Raw genomic sequence first — 20,225 nt, forward strand, 5'->3', positions numbered from 1 at the left:
AGCTCACAGCAACCTCCAACTCCTGGGCTCAAGCGAGTCTCCCGCCTCTGCCTCCCAAGTAGCTGGGACCACAGGTGCCCACCACAACACCTATTTTTTGGTTGCAGCCATCATTGTTGTTTGGTGGGCCGGGACTGTATTCGAACCCGCCACCTTAGGTGTATGTGTCTGGCGCCTTAGCCACTTGAGCCACAGGCGCTGAGCCATAAATTTTAATTTTTGAGTTTTGACAAACACGATCATATTTCTACGGGGCAGAGATAGTCTTTTCAACAAATCATACTGTAACTACTAGATATCCTTATGGAAAAAAAAGATCACTGACTTTATCTCATACCATATAAAAAATGTAACTTAAGGGCCGGGCATGGCACTCAACTTAAGGCAACAAAGCCAAACTCAGTCTCAAAAAAAAAAAAAAAGTTTTGTTTTTTTTTTAACTTAAAATAGAGCATATATTTCTATGAAATTTCTAAACAAACTTTCAGAAAAACACATGGGAAAAAATCGTTAAGACCTTAGGATATTTACAGATTCCTTTTTTCTTTTTTTCTTTTTCTTTCTTTTATTTTTTTTTTAAAGACAGTATCACTATGTTGCCCTCGGTAGAGGGCCATGGCGTCACAGCTCACAGCAACCTCAAACTCTTGGGCTCAAGCAGTTCTCTTGCCTCAGTCTCCCAAGTAGCTGGGACTATAGGCACCTGCCACAGTGTCTGACTATTTTTTGTTGCCGTTGTCATTGTTGTTTAGCAAGTGTAGGGCCAGGTTTGAACCTGCCTGCTTCATTGTATGTGGCCAATGCCTAACCACTGAGCTACAAGTGCCAAGCCATAGAGATTCCTTAAATAGTATAAAAAGTAAGGATCATAAAAGAAAAAGATACCTCAGACTTCATCAAATTTAAAACTTTTGCTCTGGCTTGGCACCTGTTGCTCAAGCAGCTAGGGCATCAGCCACATACACTGGAGCTGGTGGGTTCGAATGCAGCCTGGGCCTGCCAAACAACAATGACAACTACAGCCAGTTGGGCGGTGCCTATGGCTCATTAGGTAGGGCACTGACCCCATATACTGAGGTTGGCAGGTTCAAACCTAGCGCTGGCCAAACTGCAACAAAAAATAAATAGCTCGATGTTGTGGCAGGGGCCTGTAATCCCAGCTACTTGGGAGGCTGAGGCAAGAGAATCGTCTAAGCCCAGGAGTTGGAGGTTGCTGTGAGCTGTGTAATACCACAGCACTCTTCCGAGGGCGATAAAGTGAGACTCTATCTCTACAAAAAAAATAAAATAAAATAAAATAGAAGACTACAACTAAAAAATAGCTGGGCATTGTGGTGGGCACCTATAGTCCCAGCTACCTGGGAGGCTAGGGCAAGAGAATCGCCTAAGCCCAAGAGTTTGAGGTTGCTGTGATCTGTGACACCACAGCACTCTACCCAGGGCGACAGCCTGAGACTCTGTCTAAAAAAAATAAGTTAATAAAAAATAAAACTTTAGCTCTTCCAAAACATTTTTTTTAATCTTGTATCTATAACACAGGCTAGAGTGCAGTGGCACAACCACAGCTCACTACCACCTCAAACTCCTGGACTGAAGCAATCTTCTCTTAAGTATTGCCGGTGAAGTAGCTGGGATTTAGGCTTGAGCAACTGTGCTTGTAGTAAAACATTATTAAGAAAACCAGGCCAGGCCAGGCATGGTGGCTCACACTTGTAATCTTAGCACTCTGGGAGGCTGAGGTGAGTGGATTGCCTGAGCTCAGGAGTTTGAGACCAGCCTGAGAAATAATGAGACTTCATTCCTACTAATAATCTGAGCCAGAGCAAGACCTTGTCTCTAAAAATATCTGGGTGTTATGGTGGGTACCTGTAGTCCCAGCTACTTGGGAGGCTGAGGCAAGAGAATCTCTTAAGCCCAAGAGTTTGAGGTTGCTGTGAGCTATGACACCACGGCATTTTACCGGAGCAACAAAGTGAGACCCTGTCTCAAAAAGAAAAAGAAAAAGAAAATCTAGTCTAAGATGGTGGCAGGCGCCTGTAGGCCCAGCTACTTGGTAGGCTGAGGCAGGAGGATCACTGGAGCCAAGAGTTGAGGTTACTGTGAGCTGTGACTCAACAGCACTCTCAGGGGCAACAGAGTAAGACTCTGTCTTAATAAAAAAGAAAGTTTTCTTTAAGGAAGTATTATTCTCTCTGTAAAATAAAGAATGAGTAGTAAACCTTCACAGTTAAATTTAATGGAGTGACAGGTAATTGGAAGTTAAAATATATCGTAGAAATAGCATAGGCAGGAATTTAATGACTTTCAATATCAAACATAGCTGAGAGTTTGAAAATTTAATATAAATGTTAAATTTAAACAAGTCTTTTAGATATTACTTGAAGGAAGTTATTAGTAATTTGAGAATTCCTGAATAGTCTGATGAAATTGGAATCTAGAATGCCAAGGGCCAGGTGCCGTAATTCTAGAATTTGGAAGGCTGAGGCAGGTGGATTGCCTGAGCTCACTGGTTCAAGACCAGCCTGAGCAAGAGCAAGAGGCTGTAAAAACAGCCGGGTGTTGTAGCAGATACCTATAGTCCCAGCTACTCAGGAGAATGAGGCAAGAGAATCACTTGAGCCCAGGAGTTTGAGATTTCTGTGAGCTATGAGAGCAAGGCACTCTATTGAGTGTGACAAAGCAAGACTCTGTCTCAAAAAAAAGAAAAAGAATGCCTAGGGCTAATAAAGTGATATCTAAAATAGTGCTCACCTTTTAAAGTCAAATAGAAAAGAAATCCATTGATTCGACCTGCCTGAAAAAAAGCAAGGAGATCCCATCTCTACTAAAAAGTAGAAAAACTGGGCGGTGCCTGTGGCTCTAAAGGGTAGGGCGCTGGCCCCATATGCCAGAGGTGGCGGGTTCAAACCCAGCCCTGACTAAAAAAAAAAATTCTTAGCAATTTAGTGCAGTGTTTCTAAAACGTCTTTTTAGGTGACTCTTTCTAAAAGTAGAATATAAATGTCTTAATAACTAAGAAAATGACATGAAGGCTATGTTAACCAGTTTGATGAAAATATTTCAAATTGTATATGAAAAAACCACAATGTACCCCATGACTGCATTAATATACACAGCTATGATTTAATAAAAAAAAAAAAAAAAGAAAAGAAAGAAAAGTAGAAAAACTGAGGCAAGAGGATCACTTGAACCTGAGTTTGAGGTTGCTGTGAGCTATGATGGCACAGCCCTCTATTCAGGGCGACAGCTTGAGACTCTGTCCCAAAATAACAAAAGGAGAGAAATCCATTGATTAGCTTTGGAGAGGTATGACCTGTTATCACCAGTAGTAAGTTAGGCAGCTTAGGAAATGACTTGATTTTAAACTTATTTTTGTAATATTTTAAAACTAACAGCTTTCCTTTGGAGGTTGAGCAATTCCCACATTAATTATAGTAATAAAAACTTGTTACATGGAATCTGAAAAAGAAAGATCACAAAATTATTGGTCCACTGAGATAATAAGATTTTACAAAGAGTATACACAGATGTTTGTCTATTCTACTTTTAAAGCTTTTCCCAAGAAGAAACTTTCACCCCTGATGTTTTATACTTAAAACATTTTCAGAAAGACCAGACGTGGTGGCTAATTCCTGTAGCCCTAGCACTCTGAGAGGCTAAGGCGGGTGGATTGCTTGAGCTCACGAGTTCAAGACCAGCCTGAGCAAAAGCAAGATCCCTTCTCTAAAAATAGCTGAGGTTGTGATGGGCACCTGTAGTCCCAGCTACATGGAGACCAAGGCAAGAGAATCACTTGAGCCCAAGAGTTTGAGGTTGCTGTGAGATGTGATGCCATGGCACTCTACTTAGGTGACAAAGTAAGACTCTGTCTCAAAAAAATATTGTCAGAAAAAAGTGCTGAACTAGAAATATCATTTATTATTAAAGTTTAGCTCTTATCTAGCATTTAACTTTCTATTCCCTGAGCTTGACTAGATCTTCATTTTTGAAAAATTAAATATTATTTCTTTTTGCTCCTTATCTCAGAACTAAGCCTTATTCTTTTTAATCCACATGTTATTAGGGTAACAAGAGCCAAATTTGATTTTATTATACTTCTTATGATATACCTTCTTCAAGAAAGTAAATAGAACAAGGTTTTCCTTGCCTTTTATCTGTGTAAGAAGTTATTTAAACTATGTAGTTAGTTATTTAACTGGCTGTGTTCAATTTTGTCTATGTGTGATTTGTTGTGTTTTTTAGTAAATGGAGTTCCCTCTCGGAGTCCAAGATTGGTTGCTTCTGGAGATGACTCTGTTGATAGTCTACTGCAGCGGATGGTACAACAAGAGGACCAAGAGCCTATAGAGAAAAATGATGCTGTGATCACAACTGCCTCTGTACCACCTCCTTCTAGTCCAGGCCGTAGTCACAGCAAGGAGCGAACCCTGGGAAAACCAGACAGCCTTTTAGTGCCTGCAATCCCAAGTGACTCTTGCAATAATAGCATCTCATTCCTTTCTGAAAAGTTGACCGGTAGTTGTTCTCCCCTACATATTAAAAGAAGTGTAGTGGAAGCTATGCAGCGTCAAGCTCGGAAAATGTGCAATTATGACAAAATCTTGGCCACCAAGAAAAACCTAGACCATGTGAATAAAATTTTAAAAGCCAAAAAACTTCAAAGGCAGGCCAGGACAGGGAATAACTTTGTGAAACGCAGACCAGGTCGACCTCGAAAATGTCCCCTCCAGGCTGTGGTATCAATGCAAGCGTTCCAGGCTGCCCATTTCGTCAGCCCAGAACTGAATGAAGAAGAAGGAGGACCACCACACTTGGGTCCTGATACAGTTACAGATGTAATTGAGGCTGTTGTTCAGAGTGTAAATCTAAACCCAGAAAATAAGAAAGGGTTGAAGAGGAAAACTTGGCTGTTAGAAGAACAGACCAGGAAAAAACAGAAGCCATTACCAGAAGAAGAACAAGAGAGTAATACAAGGTAATTCATTGTTCCACGTATTATCTGAGTATAGGAAACTTCCTTTGTTCAACTATTCAAAACCGAATTATATATTTCCTTTTAAAGTTTTTTTGCTTTTTACCTTGTAAGCCTTGTTTTTTCAAAAAAAAATTGTTCTTATTTATGACTTTTAAATTATGCATAATTAAGAAGCAAAGTGGGTCACAAGGGCTCCTTCCTGTAATTCTGGGAGGGTGAGGAAGGAAGAACCCTTGAGCTCAGGAGTTTAAGACCAGCCTGAGCAAGAGCAAGACCCCATCTCTACTAAAAAAGTAGAATCTTAGCCAGGCATTATAGTGAACGCCTATAGTCCCAGCTGTTTGGGAGGCTGAGGCAGGAGGATTGCTTGACCCCAGGAATTTGAGGTTGCATTCAGCTAAGATAACACCACTGCACTCTACCCAGAATGATACAGCAAAATAGTGTCTAAAAAAAATAAGCAAAGGGGATATACCAATCCAATCTAAAGCCCCTTACTTTACAAACAGGAAATGAAAGCCTAGAAAGACTATATATTTTATGTTTTATTCAGGAGGTAGCTGTGTGAGTGGAATTATTTTTACTATCACACTCTTAGCTTCTCTGTGCCCATTGTTTGTGCGTGTCACTTTTTGCTTATCCATTAATAAATTGGAATGGACACTTTGGTTGTTTTTATATTTAGCTATTATAAATGATGCTGCTATGAGAGTGGATATACTAATATCTCTTCTTCCACACCCTACTTTTAGTCACTTTGTATATATACCCAGAAGTGGAATTGTTAGATAATCATATAATTCTATTTTTAGTTTTTTGAGGAGCTGCCATTACTAGTTTCCAAAGCAACTCTCTCTGTCAACAATGGACAGAGTTTCAATTACTTTATATCCTCACCAACACTTATCTTCTGGATTTTGATGTAGTATTTCATTATAGTTGTGATTTATTTTTCCCTAATGGTTAGTGATATTGAACATCTATCTTTATGGACCATTTGTATATCTTTCAAGAAATGTTTAATTCCTTTGGCAATTTTTGAACCCATTGTTGAGTTTTAGGAATTCTCTATATATTCTGGATATTAATTCTATATCAGGTATCTGATTTGCAAATATTTTTTCCCATCTTGTGGATTGCCATTTTACTTTATTTGAGTCTTTTGAAGTATAAAATTTTCTAATATTCCTAAATTTTAAGTTGTCTGTTTGTTCTACAAAGTTATGGTAATCTAAACAGTGTGGTATTGGCCAGACCCAGTGACTCATGTCTGTAATCCTAGCACTTTGGGAAGCCAAGCTCAGGAGTTCAAGACCAGCTTTAGCAAGAGCAAGACCCTGTCTCTACTGAAAACAGAAAAATTAGCCGGGCATTGTGGTGGGTACCTGTGGTCCCAGCTACTCAGGAGGCTGAGGCAAGAGGATCTCTGGAACCCAGGAGTTTAAGGTTGCAGAGTGAGATTCTGTCCCAAAAAAGAGAGAGAGAGAGGGAGCCAAAACAGTATGGTATTGGCATAAAGATACATATACTAATGGAATAGAATATAAAGCCCAGAAATAAATCATTGCATATGTGGTCAAATGATTTTTTTCTTGTCCTTTCTTTTTTCTTTTTTGAGACAGTGTCTCACTCTGTTATCACGCTGATATGGCATCAGCCTACGTCACAGCAACCTCAAACTCTAGGGCTCAAGTGGTCCTCCTACCTCAGCCTCCCAAATAGCGCGGACTACAGGTACCCATCACAACACCCAGCTATTTTTTTTTTTTTTTGAGACAGAGTCTCACTATGTCACCCTTGGTAGAATGCCATGGCATCACAGCTCACAGCAACCTCAAACTCTTGGGCTTAAGTGATCCTCTTGCTTCAGCCTCCCAGTTAGCTGGGACTACAGGTGCCCGCCACGACGCCCATCTATTTTTTGGTTGTAGTTGTCATTGTTGTTTGGCATGCCCAGGCTGGATTCCAACCCACCAGCTCCAGTATATGTGGCTGGCACCCTAGCCGCTGAGCTACAGGCACTGAGCCAATTTTTTCTATTTTTGGTAGAGATAGGGACTCACTCTTGCTCAGGCTGGTCTCAAACTCCTAGGCTCAAGTAGTCATTTCCAGTCAGCCTCCCAGAGTGCTAGGATTACTGGCATGAGCCAGCACATCAAGCCAGTCAAATGATTTTTGTCAAAGATGCCAAAACTATTAAATGGAATAAGGATACTATTTTCAACAAATAGAGCTAAGATTCAATCCAAGGAGAAAAGTTAACCTCAATTAAAAAAAAGAAAAATTAAACTCAATATCAATTAAAGCATCAGGCATGGTTTCTCACACCTATAATACACTTTGGGAAGCCAATGTTGCAAGTTCGCTTAAAATTAGAAATTTGAGACTAGCCTGAGCAAGAGCAAGACTGCTTCTCTACAAAAAATAGAAAAAAGAGCCAAACATGGTGACGTACCCCTTAACTACTTGGAAGGTGAGGTACAAACCACCGTGCCTAACTAATATTTTCTCCACATTTTTTTTTTAGGGATGGGGTCTTGCTATGTTGCCTATCCCAGTCTCAAACTCCTAGGTTCTAGTGATCCTCCTATTGCAGCCTCTGAAAGTCTCAGAATGGGGCAGCACCTATGGCTCAGTGAGTAGGGTGTTGGCCCCGTATACCGAGGGTGGCAGGTTCAAGCCCAGCTCTGGTCAAACTGCATCAAAAAACAGCTGGGCGTTATGGCGGGTGCCTGTGGTCCCAGCTACTTGGAAGGCTGAGGTAGCAAAGTAAGACTTTTTCTCTAAAAAAAAAAAAAGCCAGAATTATAAGTGTGAGTTATCACACTCAGCCTAAATTTCATAGAAAGCCAATTATACAGGACATATGCTATTTTTGGCTTAGCATATGCATGTTAATCTATGTCATTGCATATTGATGTAATTTCCTCCCTTTCATTATTGTATAATAATTCATTATTTGTGTATAACATAATTTTTCCATTACAATCACTTTATTTCCAGTTTTTAGCTATTCCAAAAAAATACTACTCTTAATATTTTTCTAATATCAATTGTTGGTTCTAAGTACTAATTGCTCTAGGCTATACTCCTAAAAATGCAATTATTGAATAAAACAAAGGATTTGTTCCAGGACAGTTAACCTGTGTGTCGTATTCAGCTAGTATAAGAACTGACAGATAAGAGAAACAAGAGCTAGGTATGGTGTCTCACACCTGTAATCCTTGCACTCTGGGTGCCCGAGGCAGGTGGATTGCCTGAGCTCAGAGTAAGACCTTGTCTTTAAAAATCACCAGGTGTTGTGGTGGGCACCTATAGTCCCAACTACTTGGGATGCTGAGGCAGTAGAATCAATTAAGCCCAGGAGTTTGAGGTTACTGTGAGCGGCTGTGAGCTGCTGTGTGCTGTGACATCACGACAGTCTACCAGGGATGACAAAGTGAGATTCTGTCCTAGGGAGAAAAAAAAGAGAAACTGACCCATACATGTGTGGAAGTTTGCTTGTGACACTGCATATTAGTAGGAAAAGAAAATACTACATGTGTTCAATAAATTATACCCAATAAGTTGATATTCCATGGGGATAGTAATGAAATAAGATTCTTATCCTTATATAAAACTTAATTATCAATTGATTAAATACAGTTCACTCACTTTTGAACAACACAGGTTTGAACTAAATGTATTTACTTATACTTTGATTTTCAATAAATGTATTGGAAAATTTATTGGAGGCTTCTAACAATCTGCAGAAATTCACAGATGAACCTCATTGCCTAGAAATACTAAAAAAATTAAAAGTTAGGTATGTCATAAATGTGTAAAATCAATGTAGCTACTAGGCTATGTTACCATTTACTACTATAAGATATACTCAAACCTATTAGAAAAAGTTAAAATTGGAAGTGGCCGTAGCTCGGTGGTTAGAGTGCCAGCCACATATTCCAGTGCTGGTAAGGGCCTGCTAAAAAAAAAAAAAAAGATAGCCAGGCATTGTGGCGGGCGCCTGTAGTCCCAGCTACTTGGGAGGCTACTGCAAGAGAATTCCTTAAACCCAAGAGTTTGAGGTTGCTGTGAGCTGTGATGCCATGGCACTCTACTAAGGTTGACAAAGTAAGACTGTCTCAATAAAAAAGAAAAGAAAAGGTTAAAATATATCAGTACTTAGTTACAAGCCAGGTATCATGGCAAGTGCCTTTAGTCCCAGTGACTCAGGATGCTGAGGCAGAGGATCACTTGACCCTAGGAGTTTGAGGTTGCTATAAGGTATGACACCATAGTACTCTACCCAGGGCAACAGACTAAGATTCTATCTCAAAAAAACCCAAAAACACCTGAGTTACAGAGTGTACATGGCACCATTCTCAGTTGAGAGAAATGTAAACAAATATAAGAAAAAGAATTAAATCAAAACTGAATAAAACTAACTGTAGTGCTCTTAATGTACCCAGAAAGCGAGGTTTTTTTCTCCCCTCGACTTAGTTGCTTACTGCATGCAAAGTCAATTACTGAGATAACAAGCACTGTCAAGGAAGAAAAGAAATATATTACATTGAACATTACCTGGGAGGTAGGAGGACTGCCTCAAATCTGCTTCTCCAACTGATGGGGTCAGTGTTTTTCCTAGAGTTAAAATAAATAATAATGCATAAAGTGAGTGAGCATCATTATATAATTGGGGTGGAGTGTAGGGCACACAAGCATAGTAATAAATCATACTGGCACACAGAATGCATGATAAAATAATGGTGGGTAAATCTCTTCCAGGACAGAGATTTTAGTAATGTAATGATTTAGGGAGTGGTATCACTGCACATGCTGGTGATGGGAAGAAGGTTGTTCAGTGATTTTTTGAGCAAAATTTGTGGTGGAATGCCACTTCTGAACAATCAGGTTGTGTAGCAAGGTACAAGATAATCAGCTGTGACTCAAGTGGCTAAGGTGCTAGCCACATACACCTAAGGTGGCAGGTTCAAATCCAGCCCAGGCCCGCCAAACAACAATAACAGCTGCAACCAAAAATAGCCAGGCATTGTGGCAGGCACCGGTGGTCCCAGCTACTTGGGAGCCTGAGGCAGGAGACTCGCTTGAGCCCAGGAGTTGGAGGTTGCTGTGAGCTGTGATGCCACAGCATTCTACCCAGGGGGACAGCTTGAGGCTCTGTCTCAAAAAAAAAAAAAAAAGATAATCAGCTGTTATTATCTTGGTACTGCAAGTTAGGTCCATAGTTTCTGATAAACAACACCAAAAGGAGATAGTCTTGAAACAAAATTACAAAGTTTTGGTCAGCAAATATACTGGCCAGGAACTTAGAACATAAGAGGACTATAAAAAGTCCAGTTTATGAAGCTGGTTACAACACACACTGCACAGCTATAATAATTTCATAGCCACATCCTATTCCTATTGCAATAAGCTCAAGTGTTGCAAATATCTAGCTGTGATACTTCATGATAGTTCATGCCTATAATCCCAGCACTTTGGGTTGCTAAGGTGGGAGGATGGTTTGAGGCCAGAAGTTCAAGAGCAGCCTGGGCAACATAGCAAGACCCATGTCTACATTTTTTTTTTTTTTTAAATTAGCCGTGTGCATTGACAGGCACCTGTAGTCCTAGCTACTTGGGAAGCTGAGGCAGGAGGATCATTTGAGCCCAGAAATTTGAGGTGAGTTAGGATCATGCCACTGCCCTCCAGCCTGGGCAGCAGAGCAAGCCATACGCTGTCTGTCTTTAAAAAAAAATTAAAAAGGAGGAAAGTGTAGCTCATGCCTGCTAGCCATCCTAGCACTCTGGGAGGCCAAGTGGATTGCCTGAGCTCATGAGTTTGAGACCAGCCTGAGCAAGAGTGAGACCCCATCTCTTAAAATAGCCAGGCATTGGGGCCATATACACCAGAACTGGTGGGTTCAAACTCAGCCTAGGCCTGCTAAACAACAATGACAACTGCAACTAAAAACAGCCAGGTGTTGTAGCAGGCACCTGTAGTCATAGCTACTTGGGAGACTGAGGGAAGAGAATCGTTTAAGTTCAAGAGTTTGAGGTTGCTGTGAGGTATGACACAGGCCACTCTACAGAGGGTGACATAGTGAGACTGTCTCAAAAAAAAAAAAAAAACGGCTGGGCACACTGGCTCATGCCTGTAATACTAGCACTCTGGGAGGCCGAGGTGGGTGGATTGCTTGAGCTTACACGTTTGAGACCAGCCTGATTAAAAAGGAAAACACTGTCTCTACTGAAAATAGAAAAACTGAGGCAAAAGGATTGCTTGAACCTAAGAGTTGGAGGTTCCTGTGAGCTATGACACCGCAGCACTCTACTCAGGGCAACAGCTTGAGACTGTCCCCCCCCCAAAAAAAAAACGGAAAGGGCAGGAGCATCACTTGAACCCAGGAGTTCAAGACCAGCCTGAATAAAATAGTGAGACCCTGTTGCCACAAAAAATAAAGGAAAATTAGCTAGGCATGATGAAATAAACCTAAAGTCTTCACTACTTGGAAGGCTGAGGCAGGAAGATCACTTGAGCCCAGTGGTTCAAGTCTGTAGGAAGCTGTGATTATGCCATTATACTTCAAGCCTGGGCAATAGAGAGAGACTCTGACCAAGAGAAAAAACAAGGGTGGTGCCTGTGGCTCAAAAGGGTACAGCACCAGTCCCATATGCCGGAGGTAGTGGGTTCAAACCCAGCCCCAGCCAAAAACTACAAAAATAAATAAGCACTCAGGTGCTGCCCCCTCCCTCCCAAAAAAAAGTAGACAAAAAGTAAAAATGGTACTTTATAACCCCTTTTTATTTTTTTTTTAACCTAACAAATCATTTTTTTTTTTAATTGAGACAGAGTCTCACTTTGTCTCCCTTGGTAGAGTTCCATGGAATCATAGCTCACAGCAACCGCAAAATCTTGGGTTCAAGTGATTCTCACCTCAGCCTCCCTAGTATCTGGGACTACAGATGCCCGCCACAAGGCCCAGCTGTTGTTTTCTTTTGTTTGTTTGTTTAGCAGGCCTGGGCCAGGTTCAAACCCACCAGCCCCGGAGCATGTGGCTGGCACTACGGGCACCCAGCCAACAAATTCAATCTTAAAACTATTAGGCATCCACACAGAAGTTCATCACCATACAATCAGTCCTTGTGAGGCCCAGCCTTCCAGTGGAACACTCATACTTGTTCATTCTCTTCCTCCTGTCCCTGCCCATCTCATTCTACTCTGAGCATTTGGTGTGGATGGTCCTCATAGAATATGTGCTGTTGGCAAAAGGGCCGTTTCTTGGGCATTTGCCTTGACTGTGAGGTCGCTATGGGACTTGGACCATTGGGAGAGCTACTGTTACCTGCTCCTCATCTCTGGAGCATCCTTTTCATTTAGGCCCTGTCCTCAGTTTTGAACTCTACTTGAACTGATGTGGTCCCTTGTAACTGGACACCTTTGCTAGAGCCCCATTTTCACCAAAAATAAAATCTGAATAAACTGGAAAGAATACCAACCACAAAAGGGAAGAAAAAAAACATTAGGTATCCTCATGGGACATGGCAAACTTTTTTGATCTTGAGTTGGGTGTGGGAGCCTTTGTGGAGTAAGAAGTTTGGCCATGGAGATCCAGGGAGATCCGGCTTCAGTTGTCAGAGTCTGAACAAGATGACAAAGGTTTCCTAGAATAAAAGGGCCTTGCTGGGGATGGGGTAAGATGATGGGATTATTCCCATAAAGATCTGGGGTAGTGCCTTTGACTCAATGAGTAGGGCACCAGCACCATATACCGAGGGTGGCAGGTTCAAGCCTGGCCCTGGCCAGACTGCAACAAAAAATAGCCAGATGTTGTGGCAGGTGCCTATAGTCCCAGGTACTCCGGAGGCTGAGGCAAGAGAATCTCCTTTGCCCAAGAGCTAGAGGTTGCTGTAAACTGTGACGCCACGGCACTCTACCGAGCGTGACAAAGTGAGACTCTGTCTCTAAAAAAAAAAGAAAGAAAGATCTCCATTCCATTCCAGGGCTGGTGCAGTGGCTCACATCTGTAATCCTAGCACTCTGGGAGGCCAAGGTGGGTGGATTGCTTGAGCTTATAGGTTCAAGACCAGTCTGACCAAGAGTAAGACCTTACCTCTAAAAATAGCCAGCCATTGTGGGCCCCTGTAGTCCCAGCTATTTAGGAGGATAAGGCAAGAGAATCACTTGAACCCACAAGTTTGAGGTTGCTGTGAGCTACAAAGCCATGGCACTGTACCAAGGGTGACAAGTAAGACTCTATCTCAAAAAATAGAAAGATCTCCTTATTAGAATTTTATGAAATTCTATGGATAGGCATTTGTATTTGTATTTCTTTTTTTTTTTTTTTTTTTTTTTTTTTTTTTTTTTTTGAGACAGAGTCTTACTATCTTACCCTCAGTGATGTGCCGTGGCGTCACAGCTCATAGCAACCTCAAACTCCTGGGCTTAAGCAGTTCTCTTGCCTCAGCCTCCCAAGTAGCTAGGACTACAGGTGCCAACCACAGGCCTGGCCATTTTTTGTTACAGTTGTCATTGTTGGTTAGCTGGCCCCGGGCGGGGTTTGAACCAGCCACCTTCGGTATATGTGGCTAGTGCTGTAACCACTGTGCTATGAGCACTGGGCCAGGCATTTGTACTTCTAACAAGCTTCCAATACATTGGAATACATATATACATTCCAATACATATTCTGATGCATATGACATATAAACAATACTTGGATAATCATTACACTGGAGAATTTATACAGGGAAGAAACAGAAAACATTTTTTGTTGTAGGAGAAAGAATTACAAGCTAAGATGTACAGAAGTAGAAATTAATTTGCTTGGTAAGGATAACATACACAAATACATATAAAATAACATGCAGTATTTGTATGTACACACACAAGGTCTGCTAATTAAGTTCATGAACTCATCCAAGAGAAAGTGCTACATACCTTATTGCTGAATATCAATCACTGCAGTCACCTTTGAAGTATTCCCCTTGGGAAGCTATGCACCAATGCCAGCACCTCAAAGCAATTCTGGGGGCCAGGCATGGTGGCTCACTCCTGTAATCCTAGCACTCTGGGAGGCCAAGGCAGGTAGATTGCCTGAGCTTAGTAGTTTGAGACCAGCCTGAATATAGAGTAAGATCCCATTTCTACTAAAAATAGAAAAACTAGCCTGGCATTTTAGTGGGTGCCTATAATCCAAGCTACTTGGGAGACTAAGGCAGGACAATCACTTGAACCTAAGAATTTGAGGTTGTTGTGAGCTATGATGACTCCAGGGTGACAGAGTGAGATTCTGTCTCAAAAAAAAAAAAAAAAAAAAAAAATGTCAATTTTGGAGCTCTTTTTTTGGGAAAGGCCATCAAAGCTATTGTCAGATTACCCTTGATTTCCTGAATATTGTCAAAATGTCTTCCTTTTAATATTCCCTTTATCTTCAGGTAAAGAAAAAAGTCATTGGGGAGCCAGATCAGGTGAGTAGGGAGGTTGTTCCAATACAGTTACATGTTTACTGGCTAAAAACTGTCTCACAGACAGTACTGTGTGAGCTGGTGCATTGTCATGATACAAGAGCCATGAGTTGTTAGCCAAGGTTTTCAGTTAAGATATTCTTGATTTTTTTTTTAATCAATGTTTACTTGGTCTCCTAGGCTTCTCACAGTTAGCCAACAATTTTGATGCATAATTTAACAAATTTTTGTAATGTTTTTGGCAGTTCTACTCATTACTGGCCACCCTCACTTCTTTATCAGTGATGCCTTCTCTCCCCTCGAAAACCTTTAATCTTTGTACACTGCTGTTTTCTTCATGTCGTTATCCCCATAAACATGGACCAACATGTCCCTGATTTCACTTGCACCGTTGCCAAGTTTAACAAGAAACTTTGGAATGTTTGTTGCTCTAACTCAAGTTCTGACATTCTGGTGACAACACAGAAAAACACGCAACAATGAATACCACTCAGCATTCATATTTTGCAGTTTTCGGCTGGGGCCGGGTTTGAAGCTACCACCTCTGGTATACGGGGCCAGTACCCTACTCCTTTGAGCCACAGGAGCCGCCCACGGTCATGAATTCTTATCAAGTTGTTTGTACAGTGCTGCCAATGTAACCTCACAGTGGCAAGTTTGCAAAGTTAATTATCAGACTCTGTGTCTGTGTATAGCTGTGCACGCATACACGTATACATAAGTACACACAAAGAGGGTGCCAAAAACATATATACACATTTTAAGAGTTGTTATCTATATTACTTTTCAAAGTTGAATTGAAGGTACCATTACTGGTCATTTACACCCATCCATTTTACCTGCAGTTCCTACACTTTTTGGGAATGATCAGTTTTACTTTCAACAAGATCGCTTGGCTCAGCACCCATTGCTCAGTGGTTAGGGCCCTGACACTGAGGCAGGCAGGTTTGAACCCTGACTGGGCCTGCTAAACAACAGTGACAACAACAACAACAACACACAAAAATACTTTGGCATTGTGGCAGATGCCTGTAGTCCTAGCTACTAGGGAGGCTGAGGCAAAAGAATCGCTTAAGCCCAAGAGTTTGAGGTTGCAGTGAGCTGTGATGCCACAGCACTCTACCAAGGGCAACATAGTGAGGCTCTGTCTCAGAAGGAAAAAAAAAAGATCTCTTAAAACATGTAAATTTTTTGGCACCCCCGGCATACATATAAAATAAGTGAATTTCATGATCAAACAGAATTATGTCCCACATTTACAAGGAAATAAATAAGTATAATCCTTCACATCAGCAATTTAAAGAGTAACAATCATAGGATCATATGAATAGATGTAGAAAAAAGCATTTGACAAAATCTAGTGCATATTCGTCATAACTCTCAGCAGTATAGGTATAGAAACTACCTGGCCAGGTTAGGTGACTCACACCTGTAATCCTAGCACTGTGGTAGGCTGAGACAGCTGGATTGCTTGAGCTCAGGAGTTCAAGAGCAGTCTGAGCAAGAGTGAGACCCCATCTCTACTCACAATAGAAAAATTAGCCCAGCATTGTGATATACACTTATAATTTCAACTTCTTGGGAGTCTGAGCAGGACTACTTGAGCCCAGGAATTTGAGATTGCAGTGAGCTATGAGGACACAACTGTCCTCTACCCGAAGCAATAGAGTAAGACCCTGTCTCAAAAAAAAAAAAAAAAAAAAGAAAACAATTCCAGTTACAACAGCATGGAAACAAATAAAATCTTAGGGATAAACTTTACCAAAGAGATCAAACACTTATACATGGAAAACTACAAAATTTTTCTCAACAAAATTAAAGATGTAAATTAATAGGAAGCCTTTGTGAATAGGGAGAGTTAATATTGTTACACTGTCAGTACTACTCAAAGCACTTGGCAGATTTTGTGCATTCCTTAGCAATAGCCCAGTGACATTTTTGCAGAAGTAGAAAAATCTATCCTAAAATTCATGGAATCGCAAGGGATCCCAACTATTGAAAAAAAAAATCTTGAAAAGACCAAGCATGGTGACTCAGAACTATAACACCAGCACTTTGGGAGGCTGGGATGGGAGGATCAACTGAAGCTAAGAGTTGAAGACCAGCCTGGGCAACATAATGAGACCTTGTTTCTACAAAAAGAAAAAGAAAAAATTAGCTAGGTGTAGTGGTTTTAGGGCTCCCGATACACATTGTGATCTCTCTGCATACATAATCTCTTCAATATCCATGTCTTCTATCTTCCCTTTATTCCTTCACAATCTGCATCCCTAACTAATCCTTATCAACTAAACAAATTCATAAAAATACAATTTATGTGGGTACTTCAAGAGGGTGCCCTCTTCTGCCTCTACTTCCTTGACCTTGTCTTCATATTTCCACCTACACTAACCCATATACAAAAGTTAAAAAAAAATGGGTCAGAGATGTAAACTCTGTAAACAGAGATGTAAACTTCAAATTATGAAACTGTTACAACAAAATAGACTGAGCACAGTGGCTCAGGCTTGTAATCCTAGCGCTCTGGGAGGCAGAGGCAAGTGGATTGCTTGAGCCCAGACGTTTGAGGTTACAGTGAGCTATTGTGCCACTGCTCTCCAGCCTGAGTATAGTGAGACCCTGTCTCTAAAACAAAAGAGAATCAAGTTCTGATATGTATACATAAATGAAGCAATCCACACACAAGCGGACAAACACTATATAATTCCATTTATGTGAGGAGCCTGTAATAGGCAAATTCATACAGATAGAAAGTAGAATATTAGTTATCCAGGGGTGAAGGTAAAGTGGAATAGAGAATTTTTCTTTAATAGATTTGGTCTTGGGATGATGAAAAAGTTCTGGAGTTGTGCAGATGATGATGATGATGATAAAACAAATGTGAATGTATTTCATACCCATGAAATGTCCATAACACTTAAAAATGGTTAAAAAGATAAACATTATGTTATATACATTTTACCACAATATGGCTGTTTTAGGAACAGAGAAAAAGCAGTTGGGGGTTCATTCTCTGAATGTCCCCCAGGCTATGAGAGCCCTGCCAGTCTCACAGCCCACTCTCTACACTTAGTATTCAATGTTTCATTCCATGGACATGGTGTATCTCTCCACTTACTTAGGTCATCTTTTTTTTTTGTCACCACTTTATTTTCATTCTTAACTACTACACATATTTTGTTAGGTTTATTTTTTTGGCTTTAAATTTATATAATATTGTATCTTTTATTTATAAATGTTTTTATATTTTGTAGGGTACTTATCTAAGCATTTAATGCTTTTCTACTGTTATCAATAGTATTTTTTTAATTTAAGTTTTCATTTGTTCACTTACAGAAAGTAGATATAGAGTTGGAAATTGACTTTGGATTCTGAAACCTTGCAATGATACTACTTCTGTAGTTTCTTTTTTGTAGATTCTTTCACTTTTCCTATAAAGACAGTCATATAATATGTAAATAGAGATAGTTTATCCTTCTTCCTGTCTTGTTTTCTTTTTCTTGCCTTTTTGTACTGCCTGGGGCCTTTACTATGGTGTTTGATGTACATAGGATGAGTACAGACATTTACCTTGTTCCTGATGCAGTCTTTAACCTTTGCATCTCAGGCAAATAGAATATCTAGGAAATTTCCTTTCAGGTCATTGCTTATGTTCCAAAGTCCTAGCCAGTCTGTTTGCTTGGGTTTATTTTATAGATAATTTCCAGGGCTTTTAATTGTACCTAGTGGAATGATAGGTAGAAGTACATCTGTTTCATCTTGTGGAACCAGAATCACCTTATCCTTTTAAAGATTATTTGAACCAATTTAGAATTCTATTATATTTTGTCAGGCTTTTCTTTCCCTTTCTCCTTTATTTATTTATTTATTTATTTAAACAGAGTTTCACTTTGTCACCCTTAGTAGAGTACTATAGCATCATAGCTCACAGCAACCTCAAACTTTTGGGCTCAAGCAATTCTCTTGCCTTATCCTCCCAAATAGCTGGGACTACAGGTGCCTGCCACACATTGCTCGGCTATTTTTAGAGATGAGGTCTCACTCTGGCTCAGGCTGGTCTCGACCTCCTAAACTCAGGCAACCCACCCACCTCTGCCTTCCAGAATATTAGGATTACAGGAGTGAACCACAGTGCCTAACCTCCTTTCTCCTTTTTAGATGTCATCTCACTACCTTCTGATTTATGAGGTCTGACAGTTAAGTTCACAAGCTCATCATAGAAAAAGTGCTACATATATATACATTGCTGAACATCACTATGGTCACCTTCAAAGTACTTCCCTTGGGAAGCTGTGCACCAACACCAGTGTCTAGTCCACCCTTTAAAGCAATTTTGGAACTCTTTTTGGAATGACCATCAGAGCTGTCATTGTTATGATATACAAAAACATGCAACAACAAAAATAAATTCCACTTAACAAGGCAGCAACACATGCTAACAACAAATGCAGTTGTGAAATACTGATATGTAGTATGCTTAGGTTATAAATCCTCACTGAGTTGTTTGTACAGTGCTGCCAACATAAGTGCACAGTGGCAAGTTTATGAAATTGTCAGACCTCATATGACAACAGCTCTGATGGTCATTCTAGAAAAAATCCAAAATCTCTTTGAAGGGTGAACTAGGCACTGGAATCACGGCATGGTACCCAAGGGGAGTACTTCAAGGGTGACTAGAGTGCTGTTCAGCAATAAGGTATATAGCAGTTTTTCTAGGATGAATTCATGAACTTAATATCAGGCCTTGTACACTGTTTCAGACATAAATTCTGAACCACAGTACAGTGGCATCTTTGTAGTTCATTGCATTCTTTAAGCTCAAGACTAAGGGATCCTCCTACCTCACATTCCCAAGTAGCTGGGACTACAACAAGCACTTGCCACCGCACCTGGCTAATTTTTCTATCACATGTGCAGGCTGGTCTCAAACTCCCGACCTGAAAACATCCACCAACCTGTCTTCCAGAGTGCTAGAATTATAGGCATGAGCTACTGAGCTAGGCTTTTTTTTTTTTTTTAAGACAACATATTTGCTCTTGGAGTGTATTGTTGCAATCATTGCTTACTGCATCCTGGAACTTCTGGGCTCAAGCAGTCCTCCCATCTCGGCCTCCTGAATGGATGGGACTACAGCTTTGTGCCACCACACCTGGCTAGTTTTTTTTTTTTTTTTTTTTCCTGAGAGATGGAGTCTTGCCATCTTACCCAGACTGGTAAGGTTTCAGATTACTGGCCTTAAGCAATCCTACTTTGGCCTCCCAGTGTGCTGGGATTACAGGCATGGCCACTGTACCTGCCATCATTTTTATTTTTATACTCCTTTTTATTATGTGCATTTTTTACTTATCTGTTTTATTAATCAGTAGTTTCACCAGGTTTATAATGACATATGCTGTACCTTACTTCTTTTACTTGAGTTTGTCCTGCTTATGGTTTGCTTAGCTTCTTGTAACTTTGGCTTTATACTTTTTATCAAATTGGGAAAAAATTTGCCATTACTCTTTCTTAAATTTCTTTTTCATTTTCATTTTTTTATATTGTAAATATTACATTGACCATCTAGTATTTGTTATTTTTCTTTTTAAATGTTCAGTTGTTTTAGTAGTCTACTCCTGTCCTGGTATTTCAAGATTCCAGTAGCATTATATTGTCCTATAGGTTATTGATCCTTGTGTTTCTTTAAATTAATTTCTGTTTATCAGTTTAGGTTGTTTCTATTGTTTTGTCTTCAAGTTCACTGAACTTTTCCAGTGTCTGACATGCTATTAAGCACTCTCAATTCTTTTTTTTTTTTTTTTTTT

At 40.2% G+C, this 20,225-nt stretch overlaps 1 protein-coding gene across 3 annotated transcripts in view; it reads left to right on the top strand.

Annotated features, from left to right (window-relative positions):
* Nucleotides 1-20,225, top strand: part of ASH1L (ASH1 like histone lysine methyltransferase) — a 217,777-nt gene that overhangs the window by 119,869 nt on the left and 77,683 nt on the right. For all 3 annotated transcript variants that reach the window (XM_012808600.2, XM_023516469.1, XM_023516470.1), the window contains one exon: nucleotides 4,243-4,975. In XM_012808600.2, coding sequence (XP_012664054.1) covers nucleotides 4,243-4,975 — 733 coding nt within the window. The remainder of the gene's footprint in view (nucleotides 1-4,242; nucleotides 4,976-20,225) is intronic.

Source organism: Otolemur garnettii, unplaced genomic scaffold (assembly GCF_000181295.1).
Source record: "Otolemur garnettii isolate 467f Iridium unplaced genomic scaffold, OtoGar3 scaffold00091, whole genome shotgun sequence".
NCBI classification, from domain to species: Eukaryota; Metazoa; Chordata; class Mammalia; order Primates; family Galagidae; genus Otolemur; species Otolemur garnettii.